This window comes from Carassius gibelio, chromosome B14 (genome assembly GCF_023724105.1).
Source record: "Carassius gibelio isolate Cgi1373 ecotype wild population from Czech Republic chromosome B14, carGib1.2-hapl.c, whole genome shotgun sequence".
Lineage (NCBI taxonomy): Eukaryota > Metazoa > Chordata > Actinopteri > Cypriniformes > Cyprinidae > Carassius > Carassius gibelio.
Window position 1 is genome coordinate 28,629,015 of NC_068409.1, and position 23,966 is coordinate 28,652,980.

The window sequence follows — 23,966 nt, forward strand, 5'->3', positions numbered from 1 at the left end:
TTTCCATCTGGAGGTCTTGATGAATAAGGACAGCGATGTTTTGAGGTGGGAGTAGGGGAGGTAAACATGACCTCATACACATGGAAATGGAGATGGAGGTGGCTAAGGGCAGATTTACTAGCCGTCCGTCACCGTCGGTGAATTCTGTAGGAGTGAAGGTCACAAAGTGGAAGATTACTGTCTCAGGCTGTCAGATAACGTGGGCACACTTTAATACCAGAGCACAGCATGGAGAAGGCATTCTGACTGATAAAACTAGAAGGAAAATAAAAACTGTCAAATACAATATGACGAGTCACAGCACTAGAAACACACGTTTCTGTGTAAACTCATGTAATATGAAACATATGACACAAATTACACAACTTTTATTTGCCGTCCCAAAAACAGGGACGGAATTACAGAAAAACAAATGCTTTAGTCTTTACATATGAAACTACTTTTAAGCACTATGGTACATTTTTTAAAAACAAAAAATGCGAACACACTGTGAGGATAAGTACCTGTGTAACCCTGTTCAGAATCTCTCCAAAAATAGTCATTCGATGCTTACAATGATTATAAAACAAAATACACTATACTGAAAAGCAAATGATGCACATTTTAGATCATGGCAGGAACGCCTCAAAAAACATTTCCAGTCAAAATAGAATGATGGAATATCCATTTTCAAGTCGCTTGTCATTTGGTACATCTGCACCTCATGACTTTACTGGAGGCAAATTCTAGACATAGGCTGCACATATTTAGATTAACATTCAACTTTCCTCACCTTCCAAGCAACATTATAAAATAGTATAAACATGATACTGAACTATTAACTACTGGATAATAATTTAGTAACATTTAAAACAACAAAAATATGAATTATATCAAACAATAGTCTCTCAGTATATGATTGGTCACAGATGATTTGAATTTCAAAATACACTACAATGTGCATAAAAAAAAAAAACACTCATTTTGTTACACTTCATATGAAACAGTTATTTGCTCTTTCATAGCTGGTGTAAACTTTCATACTTTGTTTCATACTCTGTACAGCTTAAGACAATGTGGTAAATCAGTGCAAAGTTAAGTCAGCTGGATTGGCACCATGTATATTATACAGAGCTGAATTATCAAGCAGCCTGGCATTAGATTAGCTAAACCTTCCCTTTCTGTGAGTCATGTGTTTTAAAGAAATGTATCGGTTACAATAAAAACTTCAACTTCAAGTTCTAAAAATAAATATTTGCCAATTCTAAATGGCAGCATTATTGGCAAACCCATTTAGCATGTTATTCTAAGCCAAAAGTGTGTGAATATATATAGCTACAGTATCTATTTGTATGCATCAGATGTAAATTACTCAACTGATTTTTTTCAAGTGTTTAAAAACTAAATAATTTATGCTTTTCAGCTTCCAATTAAAGGTCGGGTTTGAAAGAAGTTCAAGATTTTCGGATTAAATCGAGAAAAATATGTCCTAAAGGAACATATAGCAGATTCTAGGTCATGTGATGTGCCAGGCTGCCGAGCGTGAACACACTCATTTTGATTTGAAATGCTTCACGCATAAGATCTGCTTCATTTCATTTGTTAGATATTCCACAGAAATGGAAGCAGAGAGGACGGCAAAACGAGTCATTTTTTTCAGTTAGAGTTAAACAGTAGCCACCTCTGAATAATTCATTTGAAGGCCTTTTCAATTATTTCAGACTCAGACTCTGAGTCTTCTCCACTTTCGTTCCTGAGCAGTTACTATGGTGATGGGGTTGAAGTTCACCCGATACGGTTTCCGCATATTGTGAAGCGGTCGATCTCCAACAGATCTTTTTTGAGGGTTCTGTGTTTAAGTTCAGTAGATTGTGGCGTCTCGCTGCTGCTCTCCTCTGGTTTAGGAGGAGAATCTGGGGGCGGGTCACTGGTCACCTCGGTTACAGGAGGCGGAGCCGGGGGAAAAGGCCTGGCTCTTGGGCTCGGCTGCTTGGTGATGGACGTGGAGGGCCGCTGCACTTTAGGTTCAGCTACAAAGAGGTGAAGAAACAAAGCAAAAGAGCAACATGATTCTCTGAAAATTCCCTCAGCACAAAAAATAAAATAAAAATCACGTCTGACCTATTGAATAATCAAACCGGTGTTACCTGAGGGTGGGGGAGATTTGGCAGGGGTTGCTTTCTTGGGAGTTTGCTTTGAGGTCTGAGCAGTCGGTCTTTCAAACAGCTTACCCTCCATGTTAGCTTCCTTCACATAGTGACAGGACTTGCCCAGAATAACTATACTATTCAACACTTTCATTGTAATCAACCTGCAGAATCAAACAAAACAATAAAAAAAATTAAGCTTGCAATTACAATCTGCATTGGGCAGGATGTTTACAAAATATTGCCAAAAATATGACGAACTACTCTACGATCACCTACTTTGGCTAAAAATGACTGCTAATCACACTACAGTACATTAAGCAGTTTTTAACTTAAAATACACTACCATTTAAATGTTTGCGTTTGGTACATTTAGAAACAAATCTTATGCATTTATCTGGTAAAACATTACAGTACAGTAATATTGTGAAATATTATTGGAATTTAAAAACTTTTTTTCTATTTTTACATTTTTTTAAACATAATATGACAGGCAAAGCTGAATTTTCATCAGTCTTCAGTTTCACATGATCTTTCAGAAATCGTTCTAATATGCTGATTATGGTGGGTTTGATCATCAATCATGCATTTCGAATGGTTGCTTAACATTTTTGTGGAAATGTTTTTTCAGGAATCAGCACTTGAAATGTAAATACTTGAAGCACCTTTACTGACACTGTTAATCAATTTTAATGCATCTTTGCAGAATAAAAATAGTAATTTCTTCAGAACAAAAATAAACAAAATTTACTCACCACAAACCTTTCCCTGCAACTTAATCATACTGCATTGCTACATGATTTAAGAACTATAGCAGTACAACCACCTCTAATGAGGAGACCGGCCAAAACTGCTCACAGATGTACATTTAGACAGTTTGAAAACAAAACAATCAAATACTCTAGGTCTGTGGAGATTATGTTGCATGCTAGCTGATGCAGTCATAATTACACATTATGTGATACCATACACTTTGAGGTAATTCATTTACCCGAGGTAAAAGAGGAGCAGACAGACAGACGAGAGAGCGCCCTGGATCTTCACGGAGTTCATCACCACTCGAATCAACTGATGGAGACAAAGACAAAACCATCCTCAGCACCACATATGCAATGATTTAGTCTTGAATAATATCAGTAACATTAAACTTGTTGTTTAATGTGTCACTTTGCAATTTGGAATTCGTATTTAGCTAAACATGAAAATTAATAGTAAAAAAGAAATATTATATTGTTCCAGAAAGTATTTTTTGGCTACCTTACAAATGAATCCAAAAAGACATGTGTAATAACAACAAGTGAAAATATCTTCTCACCAGCACAGCAAGAGGCAAAGGAATGAAGCCCATCCTTCTTGCCACTGAATCGCTGTAGTCTGTGTAGGCCTGTCCATGAATCAACCATATTTCCTATTTATATTCTTTTTTTTTTTTTTTAAACCTTTTTTCTTTTTTAAATAAGTATTTAAAAATTTGTACATTCCACATCCATAATTTAAACGTCTACTTACATTCTGTTGTCGACTGCTGACAAGTTCAAAGGCCAAGCTGGCTTTATATTCACTGTAGACCTAAAGAACATGATGGAAATGCCAAATTCATATGTGGTGCCTATATTTAGAGCTATGTTCTCAGCGCACTTTACAGCCCTGTCCATGTGCACTTGTGATTTTGAGATGGATTATTTTGAAAATCAAGTACAAATCTGTAATCTGTGGCTCTCACTTCAGCTGTGATATCATTGAATTTAGTGATGAAAGCGTGCTTGACGATGTCAACCGTAACTTCAGACATGATGACCATGAAGACGTCAGGGAGCAGCACCCAGAGGTGATCTACGAGCAATATCAACACTGTTAACAGTTTACCCGAGCACTGTTGAAAATATGCTGAAAATGTACGTATACCCAGGACATTCAAGTTGTAGATGAGTTTGTTTCTTCATCGGAACAGTATTGGAGAAATTCAGCATTACATCACTTGCTCAGCAATGGATCCTCTGCAGTGAATGGGTGCCGTCAGAATGAGAGTTCAAACAGCAGATAAAAACATCACAATAATCCTGGTTAATTCATGGATTACTGATGTTTTTTATAGCTATTTGGACTCTCATTCGGTTTTAAATAAGAAACAGACCCATCTACATATTGGATGGCCTGAGGTTAATACATTTTCAGCAACATTTTTTTATTTTTGTGTGAAATAGGTCTATTCCTCTAGGTAAGTACCACCATATATATATATATATATATATATATATATATATATATATATATATATATATAAGCTACATAATGATGTTACAATAAACCAACTACTGGTCTAAAAAAAAACAGACTGCACTTTAAAAAATGCATGCATTTTCAATTAAGAGTTTTAATAAGAGTCTTTATCTGGACCTGAGTTCCAGGAAAACTGCTCCATGTTCCTCAGGCACACAATGAGGAGCAAAACGTAATTGGTAAACCGCTCCTTGATATCTGTAGGACAGAAATATAAACATAGAACATATAAGGAACACAAATTCTGCACGTTCTATTCACAAAGCCCCTCTCTCTCCAATCCAAGCAAAATGTGAGGGGAAACGACGGTCAACAAATAAAGCTTGAAGTTTTAGAAGACTTCAAAGGACGGTAATCCATGCGATGCATGCACTATTTGCAGCACGTTGTTTATGAATAGCACCTCGAGGAAGTATTCCATCACAAAGGCTTGAATGGTCGACCACAAGACTTAGTGGCCGTTTGAAAGTGGGGATAGAGTAAACAGCGGAAGGGAGAATAGGTGCTGATTACAGCATATCAGCGTGGCTTTCATAAAGAGGATGGGCGCTGTAGGAAACAGGCACTCAAACGGCACCACAGTCTGTCAGCACCTCACAGAGCGTTATCAGAAAGCTCTTGAGAGCTTTGATTAGCATTTCAAAAAGATGCTATAATGTTTCTGAGTCAGCCCACACACAATGTCCAAGGCTGCACCTTCACCTGCCTTGCCATCAAAGACTCTCTAAGTGATTAAGATGACATACACCCTACTAGTTACTTTGAATAACCAGAACTGAGGCACACTGCTGTAATATTCCCAGGGTATAATGCACATTTAAAGCATGTTGTACCAACAAAAGGGGAATTAACCATTTTTTGGGATAATTTTTGGTTGGTAATATAGTATTCTTTGCAGCACCTTAAATAACATCAATATAGTAAATCAATAGCACCATGACACACACAGTTTGGAGTCAGTAGGAGTCTTCTAAGCAAACTAGGGCTGAATTTATTTTAAACCAGTAAAAACAATGAAATATTTTTAAATATTACTGCAATTTAAAATAACAGTTTTCGATTTTTAAATGTCATTTATTCCTGAGTTTTCAGCAGCCATTCCTCCAGTCTTTAATTTCACATGATTCTTCAGAAATCAATGCTGAAAACAGTTGCAGCCTAATATATATATATATATATATATATATATATATATATATATATATAAAAACTTTGATAATTTTAGTTCATATATTATATATAAGTTCAAAAGAACAGCATTTATTTGAGAAAAAAAAACCCTGTAATATTACAAATACCTGTACTTTCACTTTTCAACTGAATTCTACTCAAGTTCTGAGTAGTATCTGTATAGCTCTTTTCACAATGCAAATAGTTGCAAAGGAGCTTTACAGAAAATGTAAGTTTCTACATTATATTTAGTAATAGCTTACAAGTGGTGACTATTTTAGGTTGATGTCCATATGGGAGAAATGTACGGTAAAAATCATGTCATGTAATGACAAAAATCAACTTAAATGCACCCCTGCTGAACATTATTTCTTTCCAAAATCTAACCCCAAACTTTTAAACAATATTGGATATTAAATTATCATAGTAATAACAAAAGTGATGTTTTCCCTGAATAACTACTTGAGCCCACTATAACTAGGTCGTTTTTGGGACTTTGACTCACCACTGTTGGACATCTGAAAGAGGTTGTTCTTCTCAAACTTCTTGAACACACTTCCCTTGATTTCCACAAACTGTGGAACAACGTGAACAAATGCAAGCCCATAAACTCTGATCATACAATTTTTAAATGTCTATAGTGACACAATAACTGAATGATTCTGATGATTCTGTTGTCTGCACATTAAATGTTTGTCTGTGTGTATATATACTTACATTGTTGGACATCATAATGGTGAGCAGAGATTTGTTATGTGAGTTAAAGGCCACATTTAGTGTAGAGGCTTGGACCATGATGAGGATGGCATGCAGAACTGAGACAAATATACATTGAGGAAAACAATTGTATTGAAATACTTTTGTCATTGATATTGTGCTACAAGTTGTATAATACTGAATCAGATCCAAGAGAATATCATTTACAACAAAGTATCTATAAGAAAAAACAAAACAAGAAATCAGACAAATTCTGACTGAATGACACATATGACCAGGGCTGATAAAAAAAAAAAAAAAAAAAAAAAAAAAAAAAAAAACATACACCACACTTTCAACATCAATATGAAAATATAGCAATGATACCCACACTAAATTATGACACATTGTATATTCTGAGCACTTGTAGGACAAAAAAAGGATACAGACATAGAAGACGGCCATGAAGAAATGGGGAATGACTCCAATGTGGGCTCTCTTCCGTGACTTTGGTTCAGTGGCCGTCCAGTAGAGAGCATCTAGGATGTCTTGTCCAAATGATGAGAAGAGACGGTCTGCCACCTGAGTGATGAAATGACACAGACGTTTACTTCACCCAAAATTAAAATGTCAATGCAGAGCCTGATGCACATCTTAACCTGTATGCTGCTTCATGCTATATGGAAACAATGCATGAACATTCTTCTTTTGTGTTAGCATACAGGTTCGAAACAAAACAAGAGTGTGTTAAAAAAGTTTTTTTAGTGATTAATTCCTTTATCACATGATCCAGTAAAGGTAAAGGGTTTGAGAGCGGTTCAATACCTCTAGCATGTTGTAGATGATGTAGAGTTTGATGACAGACTGGCCGCGGATCAGGTGGTACATCATAGCGTAGTCGACGTAGTGCATCATGGAGTAACAGAGCACCATTATTAAACCTTTTAGCAGGTCACACACCTGAGCTGGTTGCAGGAACCGAGAGCCACTAATAAACAAACACAAAGAAGAAGTGTATGAAACAGGCCCGAAAGTTGCAGAAAAAGCTTAATTAACACATTAATTATAAATAGCCCTATGAATTTACAAAATGAGGCCAAATGCAAAGATCACACACATCAACTTCAAAACACCATCGCACTGAAAGCACTGGCTTCAATTCAAACCAGAGAAATGTACAGACGGGCATTTCTTCAACTACAGCCAAGGGACTAACTAACAGACTTCACTTTCTCTCTTTGTACGAATGTCAAAATTAAAATGGTCATATCATCATTCACTACTTTTCACATTTTTGTCTAGATTTATTATATTTCCTTTGTCCAAGACCCAGATTTTTTAGTCCTTTAGAAATGGTCCTTTTTTACATTTTCAAAACTATGATGAGCCAAACACAAAGTGAAATATTTAGTGTGTTTTCTGTGAAAGCTGGACGTGCCAAAAGACCAATTAAACTGGCAAAAGAGATCCCAAGATCAAAGACGCCTGGCCTGCAGCTGAAGAAACGCCCGGAGAAAAACAACTCAAAACCCATGCAGATATCTGATGTATGGTCTTCATGTACAGACAATGAGAAACAAAAATAACACAAGTTCAGCATTGACATCTATCACACCTGCTTAGTTCACAGTTAAGACACTTTCAGCAGAAAACTAATGAACGGTAGGTATCAGATTTATTCTTGGAGCTGAGCTGTGATTCAGATGTCTTGGGTGTGGGTGGGGGAATAAAAAAGGAAAGAACTAGACGGAGGTTTTATTTTCACTTGAGGCATCACACTCCCACTCGCGAGGAGGAATCTACACAAACATCCTCTGGAAAACAGCAAGACTCAGAACTGGCAATAAAAAGCCAAAAGAAAACACATACACTACTGTTCAAAATGTTTTTTGTTTTTAATGCACCAAGGCTGCATTTATTTGATCAAAATACAGTAGAATGTCTTTACTGTCTATTTTGATCAATTTAAAGGATACTTCTTGAGAAATATTAATTTAATCTTACCGACTCCAAACTTTTGAACAGCAGTGAAGTTTTTGGACAAAGCAAATGACAAATCAGAGATAGTTTACTATCTGAGAAAAGCTCAAACACTACTTTATTAGGGGTATAATGTATACGTATTTGTATACAAACATTTCGATGTGGGCCTTTCGGTTTAACCAATGCATGGAACTTCAATGGAAATTCAGTTTTATATATTGCTACTTTTGATAAGAAACAACGTCTCATGTTCCAGTGCATTTTTTTCTTCTTGTGGAAATTCAAACAATAAATGGTGTTTTGGCGCTCTTTGATGATTCGTGACAGATCACTGTTCAGTCGGCTGTGCAGAGTGCAAGTGAGCGTGATCGTCCCTTCCTCTTACTTCTAGTTTTAACGCAAAATAAACATGAATAAACATCCCATGACTCATGTAATCACTCAATCAGCGTGTTTCAACTGTGGAAAGGCGTCAAATCAAAATGTCACGTAGCATTTCATTTACCTCAGGCAAGTCATTAGTGTCTACAGCTCATTAGTTCGCTAGGAGAAGAGAAGTCTAGAGAAGAGCATTTTGTGAAAACATTACACTATATTCATATTTTACTTTACCCACTAGTGGTGTCTTAATTATTTAATGAACGTTTAAATAAATCAGTTGATCAGTTAAATAAATCTATGAAACAAGTTATGACAGCCACAGTGTAAATAAATATATATACACAACAAACCGAAATTTCATAATTTAGAAGTTAATTTAAAAATGGCATTAAGTGCAATTTACATGTTTGCATACAATTTTTTTTAATCGAGTGTTGATTATTATATTGTAGCGAACCGTCAGGTTTGTGTTCCATTACACCCCTATACATTAGTATAACTATAATTCAAAAATGTATATTTAAATATCTACACTTTAAATATGAAATTCATATAAAGTCTCTCATACTCAAAGTTGACAGCTGGGATAAAAAGCATACTAAGCACATAGTGATATTTGACTTTCATCTGTGGCAGCTTCTGCTTGTGCTAAAGAGCCAGGCTTATGTGTAAGAAAGCTTTTGTCCTTTATATCCTTGACTCATTCTGAAGTAATGAGATGTAGAGTTTTAATGCTGCATGCTTTTAATTCTGCAGTGAACTGTCCTGAAAGGCTACTGTGATATTACTTGAAGGATCTTATTCATCATGAGGGGGGTCCTAAAGGTAAAGGTAAATTAGATCAAGATTTGACCAAAACATGAGTGTGACGTGTAAGCTCTTCAGTTACATTTAAATAGGAATATTTCGGCACATAATCTCCTGAAGCTGGAAATGTGACCGTGAGGTATTAATAAAATCTTTAAGTGTAGCTACGGATCTTAGGATTCAGTTAAAAGTCTTTGCAGTTTGATTAAAGTGAAGGGAAAAGCCGCTGTGACTTAAAGGGATAGTTCAGCCGAGAATGAAAAATTTGTCCATCTTCTACTCACCCTCCAAGCCTTTCAATGGGGGTGAGGGGGTGTTTGTTGTCAACAGTTCAGAAGACGTGAAATAAAGTGCGTGCATCTGTAATAAAACGTCCCTCACATGGCTCCGAGGGGAGAATAAAGGCCCCCTGTAGCGAATCCACATATTTTTGTAAGATAAATATCCAGATTTCAAACGTAATAAACACTTTTTTTCTCACTTCTGCCGACTGTGGGGAACCGGAAGACGTGCAGACGGATGTAGTAGTTCATCAGTGCATGGTTAGTGACGAGCGCGGATAGAGAACTAAACAAAATGCTGGTCACAAATTAGAAACACAAAATGAGGATTTGTAAAGAAAAACATCAGAGGATTTCAAAATAAGCCAAGAGGAGACTGGTTTTCCTTTGCTAAAGTAAGGAACTTTGTTTCCTTTTCTCCTACATTTCACAGAGCCGCGCACACACGTCTTCCATCTTCTGTCTGCACGTCTTCCGGTTTCCAAGTCAGCAGAAGGGAGACATTTTTTTTTTTATTACATTTGAAATCTGGATATTTATCTTACAAAAATGCATGAATTTGCTACAGGGGTCCTTTATTTACCCCCCGGAGCCGTGTGAAGGATGTTTTATTACGGATGCGCACACTTTATTTCATGCTTCTGAACTGTTGACAACAAACACCCACTTACTCCAATTGAAAGGCTTGAAAGAGCAAGGACAATGTTTTATATAACTCTGATTGGATTATTATTCTGAAAGTATTCTGAAAGTAAAAAAGTTATTCTGACTTTTCTTCTTCAGCAGGAAGGCGTATAATGTAGCACTTCCCTGTCATACTGGCACCAGACACACACCAGTCACGAAACAAACACTGCCAGCCAAAACTGACACTTGACAGTTCAAAATGAAACCTCTTCACTTGCCAGCAGCTGAGAGTTCAAATTAAAATTAATGCATCATAATATCATAAGCTAAAAGGGATTTATTATCTCTGCCAGCGACATACACACACTACCAGGATGGCAAATGCTTCGTGACATGCATGTTATATAAAACATGGATCAAACAGAAGGATGGGATTGTTTAAAACGGTGTATGCAGGTGTCCTACCTGCTCCGTCTGCAATAAGGGCAAACATTAGGGCTGATGGGAGGAGGGAGAGGCACACATTAGGCACTATACTGTACTCTAATATGAGGAAAAGTCAATATTAACACACACTTGTTCATTAGGAACCTGGCAGAAGATTTAGTTTCTAAAACCATATAAGAATTTATTTGTTCACAATCCGATTGTAAAATGATTCACAAATCTCTAACGAGTAGAGTCGGGTCACTGTCAAATACACACCCCACTCCTTTCTTGTGGTTTGAAGATGCTTTGCTGCAGTGTACTGCATTCATTTACACTCTGTACTGTGAGATTGTTATTTGTCACATAGCATGACAGCACCCCAGTGAGATCTTGAAGTGTATGTTTCCAACAACTTCATGGATGATTTAGTTAAATGTGTTATTACATCTTAATTTACATGTGAAGTTGAAGTTAAACTGCACAAACTCAATCATGTTGGAAATGTTGTTCATGAGAGACGACAACAGCACGATAAGAGTCGGAGTGAATTGTGGATGGGCAACAGAGGTCACGGACTTCAAAAGCTTGAGGTCATTTTGATGGTATGATCATAATGTGATATGAATACTTTGTAGAGTATCATGTAGATAAGCTAGTACCAACATTTTTAACTAAATATCTTCCTCTTTCTCCTTTGTAACAAAAAACTAACAATTACTAAAATTAGTCTAATAAAAATAAAAATGTGCCACAATGTGCACCTGGCTTTATTTGAATCTAATTTTCAGCTGTAAGATGACTGGAAGTGAAACATCCTCAAAATTAAGAAGTTCAGCTGAAAATATATTACAGCTCAAAAGTTTGGGGTCCGTAAGATTGTATTTTTTTTAAAGAAATTTTGTAACATGCTTTTATTCAACAAGCTTGGATTAAATTGATCAAAAGAGACAGTAAACATATTCTTTTTTCAATTATATTCATCAAATAACACTGAGAGAACCAGCACAACAGTTTTCAACATGCATAATAAGAATAAATGTCTAGCTGTGCATCACAAGAATAAATTACATTTAAAAATATATTAAACTAGAAAACAGCTAATTTATATTGTTAACATATTTCTCAATATTACTGTATTTTTGCGACCTTTGTGAGCATAACAGATGAGCAAAAAAAAAAAAAAAAAAAAAAAAAAATCCCCAAACTTTTGAATGTCAGTGTATCTTTTTTTTTCTTTTTGGAGAGAGATATTGAGTATTGCATGTTACCCAAGGCCGCAGCAGGGTATCGTCAACAGCCTCAGAAAGGCCAGGAACGTTCTCAGGGGCAGCAGGGTGAACACGTACAGAAAGGCATCCAGACACAGGAAGATCCCAAAGATCATCAACTGTAGAAAGACAGAGACATTAGCACCTGCACACAGATATGCAATACGCAAAGCAGCAATTCATTGGTTTTTCATTGTGTTCAGTCACGATATACAGAAATAACTGTGACATCATGTTAAGGAAGCCCTCGGCCCTGAATCCTGATGCTTCACATGCTTGAGCGCACCGAGGCATGTAATGTGTTGAAGGAGATTTTGAATATGTCTGCCAGCAGTCAGTAACCTTTAAAATATTTTTCATTTTTAGAAGGCACTCCTTAGTTTCAGACAAAGACCATTAAGACCAAATTAAAACATTAACATGCACCGCAAGCAACTGGCTCTTTACAGTCAAGGACGAGCGTGAATCCTTGGGGACAATTTTTTACCAGCAGCTATAAAACAAAGAGAGTTTGTTAGGAGATGAACACAGACCACTAGAACCCTCTCAACAAAGCACAAAGAAAATAAAAGGCAATGGAAGATGAATCAAGACAGGGATTAACAAAGAGGAGCTGTTCTGCAGGCCTGTAGTTCAGATAAGAGCTTGCAAAGACTATATTTTCAAAGAACTTTCCATGGGATTTCATTCTGCATATTTGTATATGTATTTTTATCATTACATTCATGATTTCTGTACAAGAAAGTAATAAATAAATAGTTTATACTTATTCTTATTCTTTGCAATAACAGCATAAATTGCACAGCTACATGTGTTACACTGTGATCACTAAAACTTTAACATACTTTTACAAGTGTAAAATAAAAACACAAACAAAGTACAGGGTGATAGGTTTCATCAGCTGAACCCAACAGCCATTCCTCCAGTGTAGAGCTCTGCAAGATGATGAAAACAAGAGCCCTACCTGCTCGGAGTGAACACACTGGCTGAAAGCAATGTAAATCAAAGTAGAAATCTATTAGGTATGCAGCTCAACTTTTTACCAAATGGATGGTTTTTCCAGAAAAGCATGCAGAAACATAGGAGAGGAGAACAGCAAAGCTGTTTCTGGCTTGTTTTGGTGTTCAGTCCATCTGTACTGACCAGGAATCAGAAGTTCCAGATCTAGCCTCTCACCAGTGCATTGCAAACAAAATGAACAAACTGTTCACAGGTCATCAATGAACCCTCATCTCACTGGTGTTTAGAGAGTTTGCTGAACTCTTTCTGGGGTTTGAGAGGCAGAGCCCCTTCAGGGTCACAGAGCCGTCTTTGTGTGCGCATACCTCAGCTGTCAACACCAACCAAGTGTGATCCTGAGGATTTGAGCATGACGAAAAAATGCTATGTGAATATTTGAATTCAGACATATTGCCATTATATAAATCATTAACATCTCATTTATATTATAAGCGTAATAAAATAAAAAGAATACAGTTCGACCCAGCTTGGTCAAATATCTCCATCTAGTGGCATTCAACAATTCAACACCTTTAGAGAAAGAGTGAGGCAGGAATACTTCACAGATTCGGGCTCTTTAATCTGAAATAATATTTTGATAACATCTACAAAGCATTGAAATTATAGAGCTTTGGTCTATAATATATTATAATATATTTTATAATATTAGATATATCATAATATCTTGACGTGTAATGTAAAATGATGCGACTGATGAGGCCTTATGAACAAGCAGAAAATTCGGCACACTCTGTATATTCATTTAATAAATGTATGGATAATATGATGAAATTAAAAATAAGAGTCAGGCATGTGATCAGCAAAGGACCCCCCAAAAATAAATTTAAATAAATTATTTTTTATAAAAATTATAAAATAAAAACGCATTACTAATGTAATATTACCATTGATAAAAAAATATTTAATCATTTTTATTTTACAAATCAGAAAAATTACAGTTCCAGTAGTCTTAAACTAAAGAGCTTTTATTTTTGGCAAAAAATTGCTGGATGACCTTCTTTATATTTATAAATTTTCCTAATTTGAAATTTGAGAAAGTATTCCAGCATGAAATACATGCATTTTAAATGCATGAGCATTTTCCCCACAGATTTTACCTCATTAGTCATACTTCTGGTTGGAAAATACAGAAATATGTTTAACATGCATGTAATATATTTTATATATATATTATATACAGGATATATTTATATATAGCCTATATATATATATATATATATATATATATATATATATATATATATATATATATATATATATATATATATGTGTATGCACATGTCTATGAAATCAGCCCAGCATTGTCTCACTCATCTAACACATCCTATTTAACTCGTCAGTTCGTGTTTATTTGAGAACTTCTGTCAGTGAACGCCGCCTGCAAAACACTAAAATAAATATTTAAAAAAATAATGCAGTTAAACAAGAAAGACGCCTAAATAAGAAAATTAAATACACCCTGTCTAACGGACGCGAGCACGCAGCGTGACAAAATACTCATTATAATCAGTGATGCTACATTGGATGTAGCACAACACGACATGATAAATCCCCGTCCGGTCTGTGAGGTACTGACACAGAGTTCAAATGCCCTGTGTAGACACGAAACCTGTTGCATCGCGGTGGTGTTGCATCCGGTTTACTCTTCCACCACCAAGCGAGCTCAATAACTCCTCATCTGCACGCGCTCTCTTTGAAATAGGAATCGTTGCCATATTTCTTGTTATTTTTATTTATCGCTGTCTTGTTTGTATTTGGCCAGTTTGGAGAAAGCCTCACCAAACCTCACCAGCCAGCGTTTGCGATCATGAGAACTTGTGCAAACGCGGATGGGTGACATGAATGCAGATGGCTCAACACTAAATTAATGTGCTGAATTCATAAACTATTTTCCTGCGCTCAAATCTGCTAATCTAAAGGAAACGGTGTGTTTGAGGTAATTTGTTAATTACCATAGACTTAAAATTTGCAACTATTACAGTTATTACACTTTTGGTATTATGCTTGCTATAGATTGTGTGACGTCACATGCACTATCGCCGGTGACATTAGACAACAGCGGTGGCAACCGACCACCGCGGTGACGCGGTTGTCACAGCAACCGTCATAGCCCTACATTTAGACTACTTCAAAGTAATGTCTACAACGGACTGCTATCTGTCAAGCATGTAACGTTATTATTGCTTACATAGTGGATCCATCACCAATCTGGGATTTTTTTTGCCTATGTGTATGACCAAATTTGAAGTTGAAGTTTATAATGTTCTTTTAAGTTACAGTCTAAAAGAAAGAAGGGCATTGTGGGCCTCACCCTCTCCAGCTCTCTGGGGATCCTCATGCAGGTGTACACCCTTTCCCTTCGCTCAGTGTACTTGGCCCCGTTGTGCTCCAGGAAGTAGCCCCTGGTGAGCTCTGCACACATGAACCTCAGCAGAGACGGAGTGTCAGAGTCATTCGAGTCTGTGTAGAGAGAAAAAAAAAGTGTTTAATGCTATTAACTTGATATGTCAACATTTATAGTGATCGACAAAGAGTCATTTCAACATTTCTGCAAAAATAGAAAAATGATAACACAATATATCCATAACAATTATTTAAACAAACTGACAAGTGGTAAATAAATCAAGTGTGTGAGTCAAATTACGAATTTTAGAGAATTTTTTTTTTTTTTTTTTTAGTAAACTTACAAGTTTTTGTTAGTCATTTGTCTTTAGAACTATTTTTGAAAGGTTGATTGGAGAATTCAAATGGAGAAATGTTGGCATTACATTAATGAAGCAAAGCCAATTTTAGGCCATTTAGTTTAAGCGGTTTGAAATAATAAACAGCAATAACTTACAATGTAATGCAAGAACTTACAAAAACTTCCTGAACTTGGATATAAAAGTGAAAACATTTTTGATTGTATAGAACTTCTTATATTTGGGGAAATAATACTTTAGTTGATACAATACTAAAGTGTTTTCTGAACTTATGTTATTTATTTAAGGTGTATTATGTGTATATAGAGTATCTTTGTCACATTGATATTTGGACAGATGAAGCGTTCAACCACTAGAATGAAATTTCAGAGTTGTAGATAGCAAGATGCGTTTTCACAGCTGCTATTTCCTGCAACATATTTTGACAGATGCAAGCAACAACTTTGTACAAGTTTTGTCACTGCAGTAGGCTACTTTCTGATTTACGGTAAATACTAGACTGGGAAAGAGCTAACGTTAGAGAGGTCAGCTTTTAAGTGCACATTTCTCTCTGGATGTGTTCCTAACACCATGTTTGGACCAGAACCAGCCAGGCTGTTTAAGAGACACGAGACCTCAGATGACCCACTCAGGCTTCCCATAAACACTTTAGACTAGACCTAAAGATTTATGATGCATGTGTTTAAAATGAATAAAACAACATATACAGTAAGCGTCATGTAAATGGCTATTTAACAAAAGAACACAGCGTAAAATTAAAACTTGTTTCAACGACTGCTTAGCAAGAACGCTATCAGAATATTAGCCAAAACAACATTTTATACAATTCAGATGTGGCCAATTTAGACTTGTACATGCATTCGTAAATCCAGGTAAACTCAAGCCACGTTGGAAGCAAAGGCGAAGGTCAGTTGTCAGATGCTCGCGCTCACCTGAATGCTCGTGCCGCTCGTCTTTAACGGCGGGCTTCTCGTAGCATCCGAGAGTTTCCGTCATTTTCGCCGCCGACCCAGAGACGTCTGTCTTCCTCGATATGGCTGCAGCAGCCCAGGGACATTTGACCCCTTTATGATCGTCATTTTCGGGATCTTTTTCCTCGGACACTCCGCCACACAGCGAATCCGCCATCTTCGCTGTGGCGTCATCAAACCACACACGTGATGTTGATAAACAGTACACTGTTGCGCAGCATCTTATAGTAGAATTTATGTACATAAATAATCCAGAAATATTACATTCTAAGTAGTTTTCTTTTTACAAAATAGATAATATAGTATATTTATAGTATATTTTAATTTAAAACTAAAAATGCATACATTGAAAAATCGAAATATGTTTGTATTATTTATTTTGTATATTTATATGTTTTATATTACGCATTTCTTGCTTGTATTATTTTGTATATTTATATGTTATATATTTACAGTGGTGGTCAAGATTATTAGAACACTATTTTCACCAGCTAAACAATGGTGTTAACCAGGGGCGTTGCTAGACCTAAAGCTCATTGTTTGCAAGAAGTGTGCAACACAATGCACTGTACAAACTTGCGTTGCTTTAACCAATGTTCCTACATTGCAAAAATACTGAGGAAGGCAATGTATGTATATAGAAATGTTAATATATTTATCAAAACTAACACTGTTTAAGGCATAAATTGCATACACTGTGGAAAATTTTGGTTTTCTTGACCTACATGTGTGCATTATAAGATGTTTTAAGACTCGAAATGCGAAATAGAGCAAAACCAGGTATTATGTTGTCTAAATCTTAAGTATCTTAAATAACTTTTAATTAACTGAGCTGTTGTAAAAATATATATTACATTTTTAATCATGAAAAACGCACATTATTAAAATAACAATTATCGCAGACGATATATATCAACGCTATATCGGAAACCCCCACCGCTGAGGCATCTGAGAACATACATAATCTTGCCTTTTTATTCTCGCATCACCAAAGCATAATTAATATAAAGTAATTATTTTACAACTTCTGTTATTAAATAAATAAATAAATACCTCAGTGGTGGATACGGCCCTGTGTGGAAAGAATAAAAGCAGAGAGAATTCTTTCTTGCACATCTCCATTCTTCTACATTACACATTGATAACAGTGAATAATCACATATATATTTGTAAAGAATTTACAATTACAATATTTCAAGAATCCAGTCACTTTATTATTATTATTATTACTGACCATTAAATGGTACTGCCTATAATAGCAAATAGTTATCTCATCCATAGTTAATTCCAACTTTTTATGTAATGTCCTAAACAAGAGCTAGTGAATTAAATATTAATTTCATATCTGAAAGCACAGAACACATAATTGTTTTTCTCAGCAATATTGCAATTCTACAGACTTGCCAAGTTTTCCTGAGACCTTTTCCTCTGATGTCTGAGACCTGTCTGGCTGGGGACGTACTGGCCTAGTTTGTTAAAATCTAACCTCCCTCAAATTCACCATCTCTCCTTTCCGCTTCCCTTTCCATGCTTTGCACAAAGAAAATTCAGATGTCCATATACAGGAGCCCATTATGATCGAGTCAAAATAAGAGAATCGATTTTATTTAGAGACTTACTTTAGCTTCATGTTTTCATAGCCTAACTCATTTGTGTGTCGTCACAAAGACGCGCGGACATGGATTTCTGTTCTGTAACTGTTAAATCTTAAACTTGAGATTTATACTGGGGCACAGCAGATTTATACTGGGGCACGTGCCTGACAAACTGAGACAGACTAAATCAAACCCCTTACGAAAGGAAAATATATTTACCAATATATTTTAAGAAATATATTGTGATATACTGTAATATATTATTTTCCCTTTTTATTTTCTAATATATTATATATTTGAATACATTGAATAATATATTGATGATACATATATTATATAATATATTGCAAAATATACAAATGATTGCCGCTTTCAATATATTGCAATATATTGGAAAAAATAAATATTAAATCCCACATATAAGAAAATATGCCTATTACACGATATTTTCCAATATATTGCAATATATTTTTGTTTCATAAGGGACATCACCTACCTGCAAAGCTACCTGAAAAACTATGTGCAAGTGCACCTAAAGCAAAAGCTGTTTTAAAATCTTTAAAATTAAATTAATTAAATTTAGTCTGTCTCAGTTTGTTCTGTTTCTTCCAGATAGACTGATGATGATGAGATCAGATCTCTGTGTGGAGCACCGTCTGCTGTCAGACTCCTTGTTCAAACAAAAATCTCACTGGATTATTACATTTAATGGCAAAAATAATGTTTGGAAATGTAAACTGATATTTCTAACTGACAGACAGCAAAAGAATAACTGACTTAAACCATTATTTATCATAGCTGGTGAAAATACTAGAGTTCTAATAATCTTGGCCACCACTGTATAAATATATATATACCATATCAATATATAACATAGCTTACGTAAATATACAAAATAACATATGCAAGAAATGCGGAATATAAAACATCTAAATATACAAAACAATACAAGCAATACATGCATAATATTGAACACAGGGTGGCGCCATTGAGACTTGAAGAACATGTTTGGAAATGTGCAAAGTAAAACTTGAGTAAGGGAGAACAGAGATATTGCAGCAAAAGGTTTTTTAAGCACAATTTATTGGCACACAAAATGGCAAAGCATACGTACAAGACTTTGGATATGACACAAAAAAAACAGCTCTGCTAAATATTTTACAAACTGTGCAGAGTTTCAGTAATACAATTTAGTTGGTTTTGGTTAATACCTTATGTTCAGGAAAAAATATTCAGGAAATGTTTTGTAATGACAAAACACAACAACAAAGAATTTGATTAATTAAAAAAAAAAATATTTGGCTGTTTGTCATCATCATCATCATCATCATCATCATCACCGTAATATTCTTTTCAATCATTAAAGCACACAACTCTTAAAGGGCCTTAAAGAAATATTTCCAAATCCAGTGGACAGTATATAATGTTTTTGTAAAAACAAAGTGTCTCTAGCTACAGAAATGACATAAAGCTGTGTAAACCTGATCACATGATTTGCTAGAAGGGCATTCATTGCATTTTTTAGAATGATTTTTAGATAAAAAGGCTGTTTTCCTGTTAAAATTAGGGTTGAAGCTAGACATGATGAATGTTATTTAAACTCATACACAGCTTATGAACAGTATATTTGTGACTGAATTTACAGTAAGTTATATTTAATGTTCTCATTTCTCAGTATGGTGTTCATTCCTGAGTATGAAATCTGTTATTATCAGATAAAAAAAAAAGTCAAACAACAACTAGTAAACGTCAAAACAGCTGCCGTTTACATCAAGGTCTGATGACTTCAGTAACATTACATCAGATGAAGCAGAAAGCATTTTTATGGTCAAAGTCACAACCCTGGTTACTGTGCTTCCAAATCCATAACCAGAGTCCAACGTGACCTCAGAAGCATGTTACCGATTTCGAAATGTCATGCAGAAACATATCATATTCCATTATGAAAATAAGTCAATACAGGGAGAGCTGAAGATGGACAAATATGCTTTTCATATGTGCTTGCCTGTCCGTAAATAAACTCCTAATCCCGATGGTACAGTACAAGGAGAATACAGAAAAATCACAAATGATTGAAATAGCACATTGACTCAGAAATCAAATAGGAATTTTGGAATTAAAGCACGATCTGTACAATCCGTCTTTGTTAATGCAGTCAGCTGTGTTGAAGGAATGCAAGGCGGTTCACTTTTAATTGAAAGCCGAGAGAAAAAGACAATAGCCAAACGAATTTCCAATAAAAATGCAAATGTTCAGGGATTGGTCTCGGTGGATGCCTCTGCAGTTCCGGTCTCCAGTGACAAGACAGTCAACACGTCCGTCTCTTCAGCGATTGGTTGATTTCGAGTGTAGTAGCCAGCTAGAGTCACTGTGGAGATGTGTGATGAACTGCGAGACAGAAAGCTTTTTTACATCGAATATTGGGCTAAAGTTGTCCCAATTTCAGGTCTCTGTAAATTCAGATTGCTCACTCAGCCTTGATAAAATCAAGTTCCTCCAAAAGTCACATTTCTCGCGATGCTTTGTAGCACAGCTAGATGATTTCGAAAAAATCCAGTGAGCAAATATTGCTGCCAAAGTTTGGGCTGTGAAGTTCTTAAACGTTACCCAAAATAAGTAGTGGAACCATCAGTTTCTGGTGAAAATGGATGACATCATTGACACCATGACACGGGATTTACATCATCGAGGGTAAAAAGTGAGGTCAGAGAAAGAGCAGGGCATTGCGCATGTTGTCTCCTACTGAGACGGCTGCGAGGCCGTGCTCTCCGGCTTGCTGTCTTGTCCTGTGGGCGGCTTGCTGTTCCAGGGAGCATTGTTGCCGAGCGCCGGCGAGCTTGTGAAGTCGTCGTCATCGTCCAGGCCGTTGGTGGCATCATATTGTGTGTTTTCTAGCCGAGTGATCAGACGCTCGTCCTCATCGCCAAACTCCCCGCCCATCAGGGTGGGCTCACCTACCACCATCACATCCTGCAACACAAACAGTTAGACAGTCAAACAACAAAATAAGACAGGTTTCATATATGTGACGAAACTTTGGGTGCAGATGAAGAGAAAACAGACCAACCAGACCCAGACATATGATAGTGTTTGTTTTTTGTTTGAAATCCCTAACCTTGAATTTACCAAGTAAAAATGTTTACACGTAGAGTCGGGTAAATCATTAGTATTCATATTAATATATTCGAAAATATATTTATATACATTATTTGTAACACTCGTTTTTTATTTATTTAAGTAATACATATTAACAAATTTAAACTATTTGCATTTTAAAATGTTACAAAAATATATTGAAAAATATTACATAAAAAATAGATTAGTTGGAACTTTTAAAAATGATAAAAAAAATATCAAAATTGTTATAATATATTATGTATATATTAAATTAAAATATAATATGTTAAAAATAGATGTGATTGTGATTATAATGTTTGATTAGGTGCAATTAACTGTAATTAGTATGTTTTTGTGTTAAAAACTGATGTTATGAATTGTAAATAAATTGTGAGGAGTTACAATGTTTCAATTGTTTTGTAATGTGTTTAAATAATGTATAAAATATATTAATTTATAATATCTTAAATGAAAATACAATACATGAAATCGATGTGGATTCTTTGTGTGATAATTGCAATCAATCGTGTAATTAATTAGTCACAATGTTGTATCTGGAGCTTTGTTCTAGTGCAGTCTTCTGTTCTTTCTCTCTCTTTCAGGCTTAACTGATCAGTTAACTGGAGCACACGCTTCGCTGATCATGTGTGTCTATGGCATGGGAGCTCTTTATCTCTCTGTATGCTCTTCTTCTAGCTCCCGTTCTATGTACGATTGCCAGCTGTCACATACAGAATTGGCCCGTATTTAAGGGAACTTAATATAAGATCCATATTTGATCCTTATGGTAGAGAACCTCATCAGCATATATAAGTTGGGAGCACACAATCCACATGCGTGAGCAAACACTATTTTCTTTGTGTGTGTTTTCAACAGATCATTTTGCTGCCTAGCTTTAGCATCAAGTAAATTTGCATTTAGCATGTTTATAGACTGCAATAATATCTGTTTTTCTGAGACACATGAAAGTGGCCAAGTGTAAATCAAATTTGCATATGCAATCAGACAGTAATCTAACTGATCAAGATGCAAGAAGTGACTACAAATAAAAAGGCTGACAAAATCACTGCAGCAAGAAACAAGTACATATGAGACGTGAACAAGAAGATTATTAATACATTATTTTTAACACTTTTATTTCTTATATTTTTGCACTTTGTACTCCTCATCAGAATGTTTTCGATAAAAGCAGAGACAATTTGTTTGCATATTTTTCCCACTGGATTTGTTGCTTTAATTAAAATGTCTAAAATAAACGAGCATTAAAAAGCTGAGGATGTTTATAATGAAATATTCACACACAGTCAAATTCTTTAGTGCTATACTGTAAATTGGCACAGGTTAAACTGAAATGTGTAGTAGCGTGTGACACTTTAGTATGACATTAAAATTAATTGATTTTTTTAAATAACAGACACAATGAAATTGAATGTCAGTGAGACAAAATTAATGTGATTGCATCTTAAATGCATTTTAGCACTTTATTTATTATTCTCCCTTAATTAAATAGCAAATGTAAAGATCAAGAAACTGTGAGTAGTCCAGTAACACTTTACAATAAGTTTCAACTTAAGTTTCAACATAACTTTAGTTTCTGGAAGCCTTTATAGACTTTATAGTAGTAGTATAGTATGGTAAGTACTTGGTACTGGTAGCCATTGACTTCCATTTTAAGCCACACATATATTAACAATAATATATGTAGAAATGTCCATTAACCTAGATTAATGAAGTTGGTTAACTAGTGTTATCCAACTGAACATTGATCATAAAGTGTTCCCGTTCATTCTCCAGGTTACAAGCTATGAGACTCCTTGCACCCTTCACACTACTGGACTCTCTTGATTCAGCTGTTTTATGGTTTCCTGTCTGTTTATTTGAGCGCTGACTATCGTGTCGTCTCGTGAAAGCTTTGGCTGTGACCCAGAGTCACTGTCAGTCCTTCCCACCCTTCTGCTTCTTAATTACTCTCATTCATTAAGGTGGGCTTTTTGACTAAATAACAATATCCACACACTGATTTGTCAATTTGCATAGCTAATTAAGTCATTAGCTGAAATACTTCCGATTAGAAAAAAAACGAACACCGCTTGCCAACGAGCCTTGAATTTGCCATCTGTTTTTGAAAGGCAACTGTCTCCCTGCAGTCTGGGTGTTAAACCGAGGGCCAGGATCACAAACATTAGCACACTCAAATACAGACGCGCTCATGCAACCTACAGGTTTCCAGCAGGTGGTTTGACGGAGAGCTCTAATTGCTATCAAATGGAAAGGCTGTCCAGTGCTCTTGTCTAATTAGATGTAGCCTGTGGCTAAACCCAGAGTAAAACAGACCGACTACCTGCCGCCCACAAAGACTAGCTCAGCATCCACCTCCATCTGAGCTTGAGGAGCATAGAAAGCCCTCATTTGAGCTAGACATTGTTTAAGAGTTCAGAAGATGTGCATGCATGTGCAAATCCAGGCACGTTACACATGCATGACTGACCAACTTGTCATAATAGTACTGAAAT

The 23,966-nt window shown here is 35.6% G+C and overlaps 2 protein-coding genes across 4 annotated transcripts in view; both read right to left on the reverse strand.

Annotated features, from left to right (window-relative positions):
• Positions 1 to 311: 311 nt before the first annotated feature.
• Positions 312 to 16,922, reverse strand: LOC127971153 (transmembrane anterior posterior transformation protein 1 homolog). 2 transcript variants are annotated; one of them, XM_052573982.1, is made up of 15 exons: positions 16,703 to 16,922; positions 15,380 to 15,528; positions 12,049 to 12,167; positions 10,817 to 10,849; positions 7,098 to 7,260; positions 6,719 to 6,854; positions 6,294 to 6,391; positions 6,082 to 6,151; positions 4,524 to 4,604; positions 3,850 to 3,959; positions 3,636 to 3,695; positions 3,442 to 3,510; positions 3,118 to 3,194; positions 2,127 to 2,290; positions 312 to 2,009 (listed from the first exon to the last, which is right to left on the reverse strand). In XM_052573982.1, the coding sequence occupies exons 1-15, from the start codon at positions 16,896 to 16,898 to the stop codon at positions 1,765 to 1,767; spliced, it is 1,770 nt and encodes a 589-aa protein (XP_052429942.1). In that variant the 5' UTR covers positions 16,899 to 16,922; the 3' UTR covers positions 312 to 1,764. The 2 variants fall into 2 exon arrangements, with proteins under 2 accessions (XP_052429942.1, XP_052429943.1); XM_052573983.1 differs by lacking the exon at positions 10,817 to 10,849.
• Positions 16,923 to 19,401: 2,479 nt separating this feature from the next.
• LOC127971158 (LIM domain-binding protein 2) overlaps positions 19,402 to 23,966 on the reverse strand; it is a 44,722-nt gene continuing 40,157 nt past the window's right edge. For both annotated transcript variants that reach the window (XM_052573990.1, XM_052573989.1), the window contains exon 9: positions 19,402 to 21,306. In XM_052573990.1, the coding sequence (XP_052429950.1) occupies positions 21,076 to 21,306 (231 nt within the window). In that variant the 3' untranslated portion in view covers positions 19,402 to 21,075. The remainder of the gene's footprint in view (positions 21,307 to 23,966) is intronic.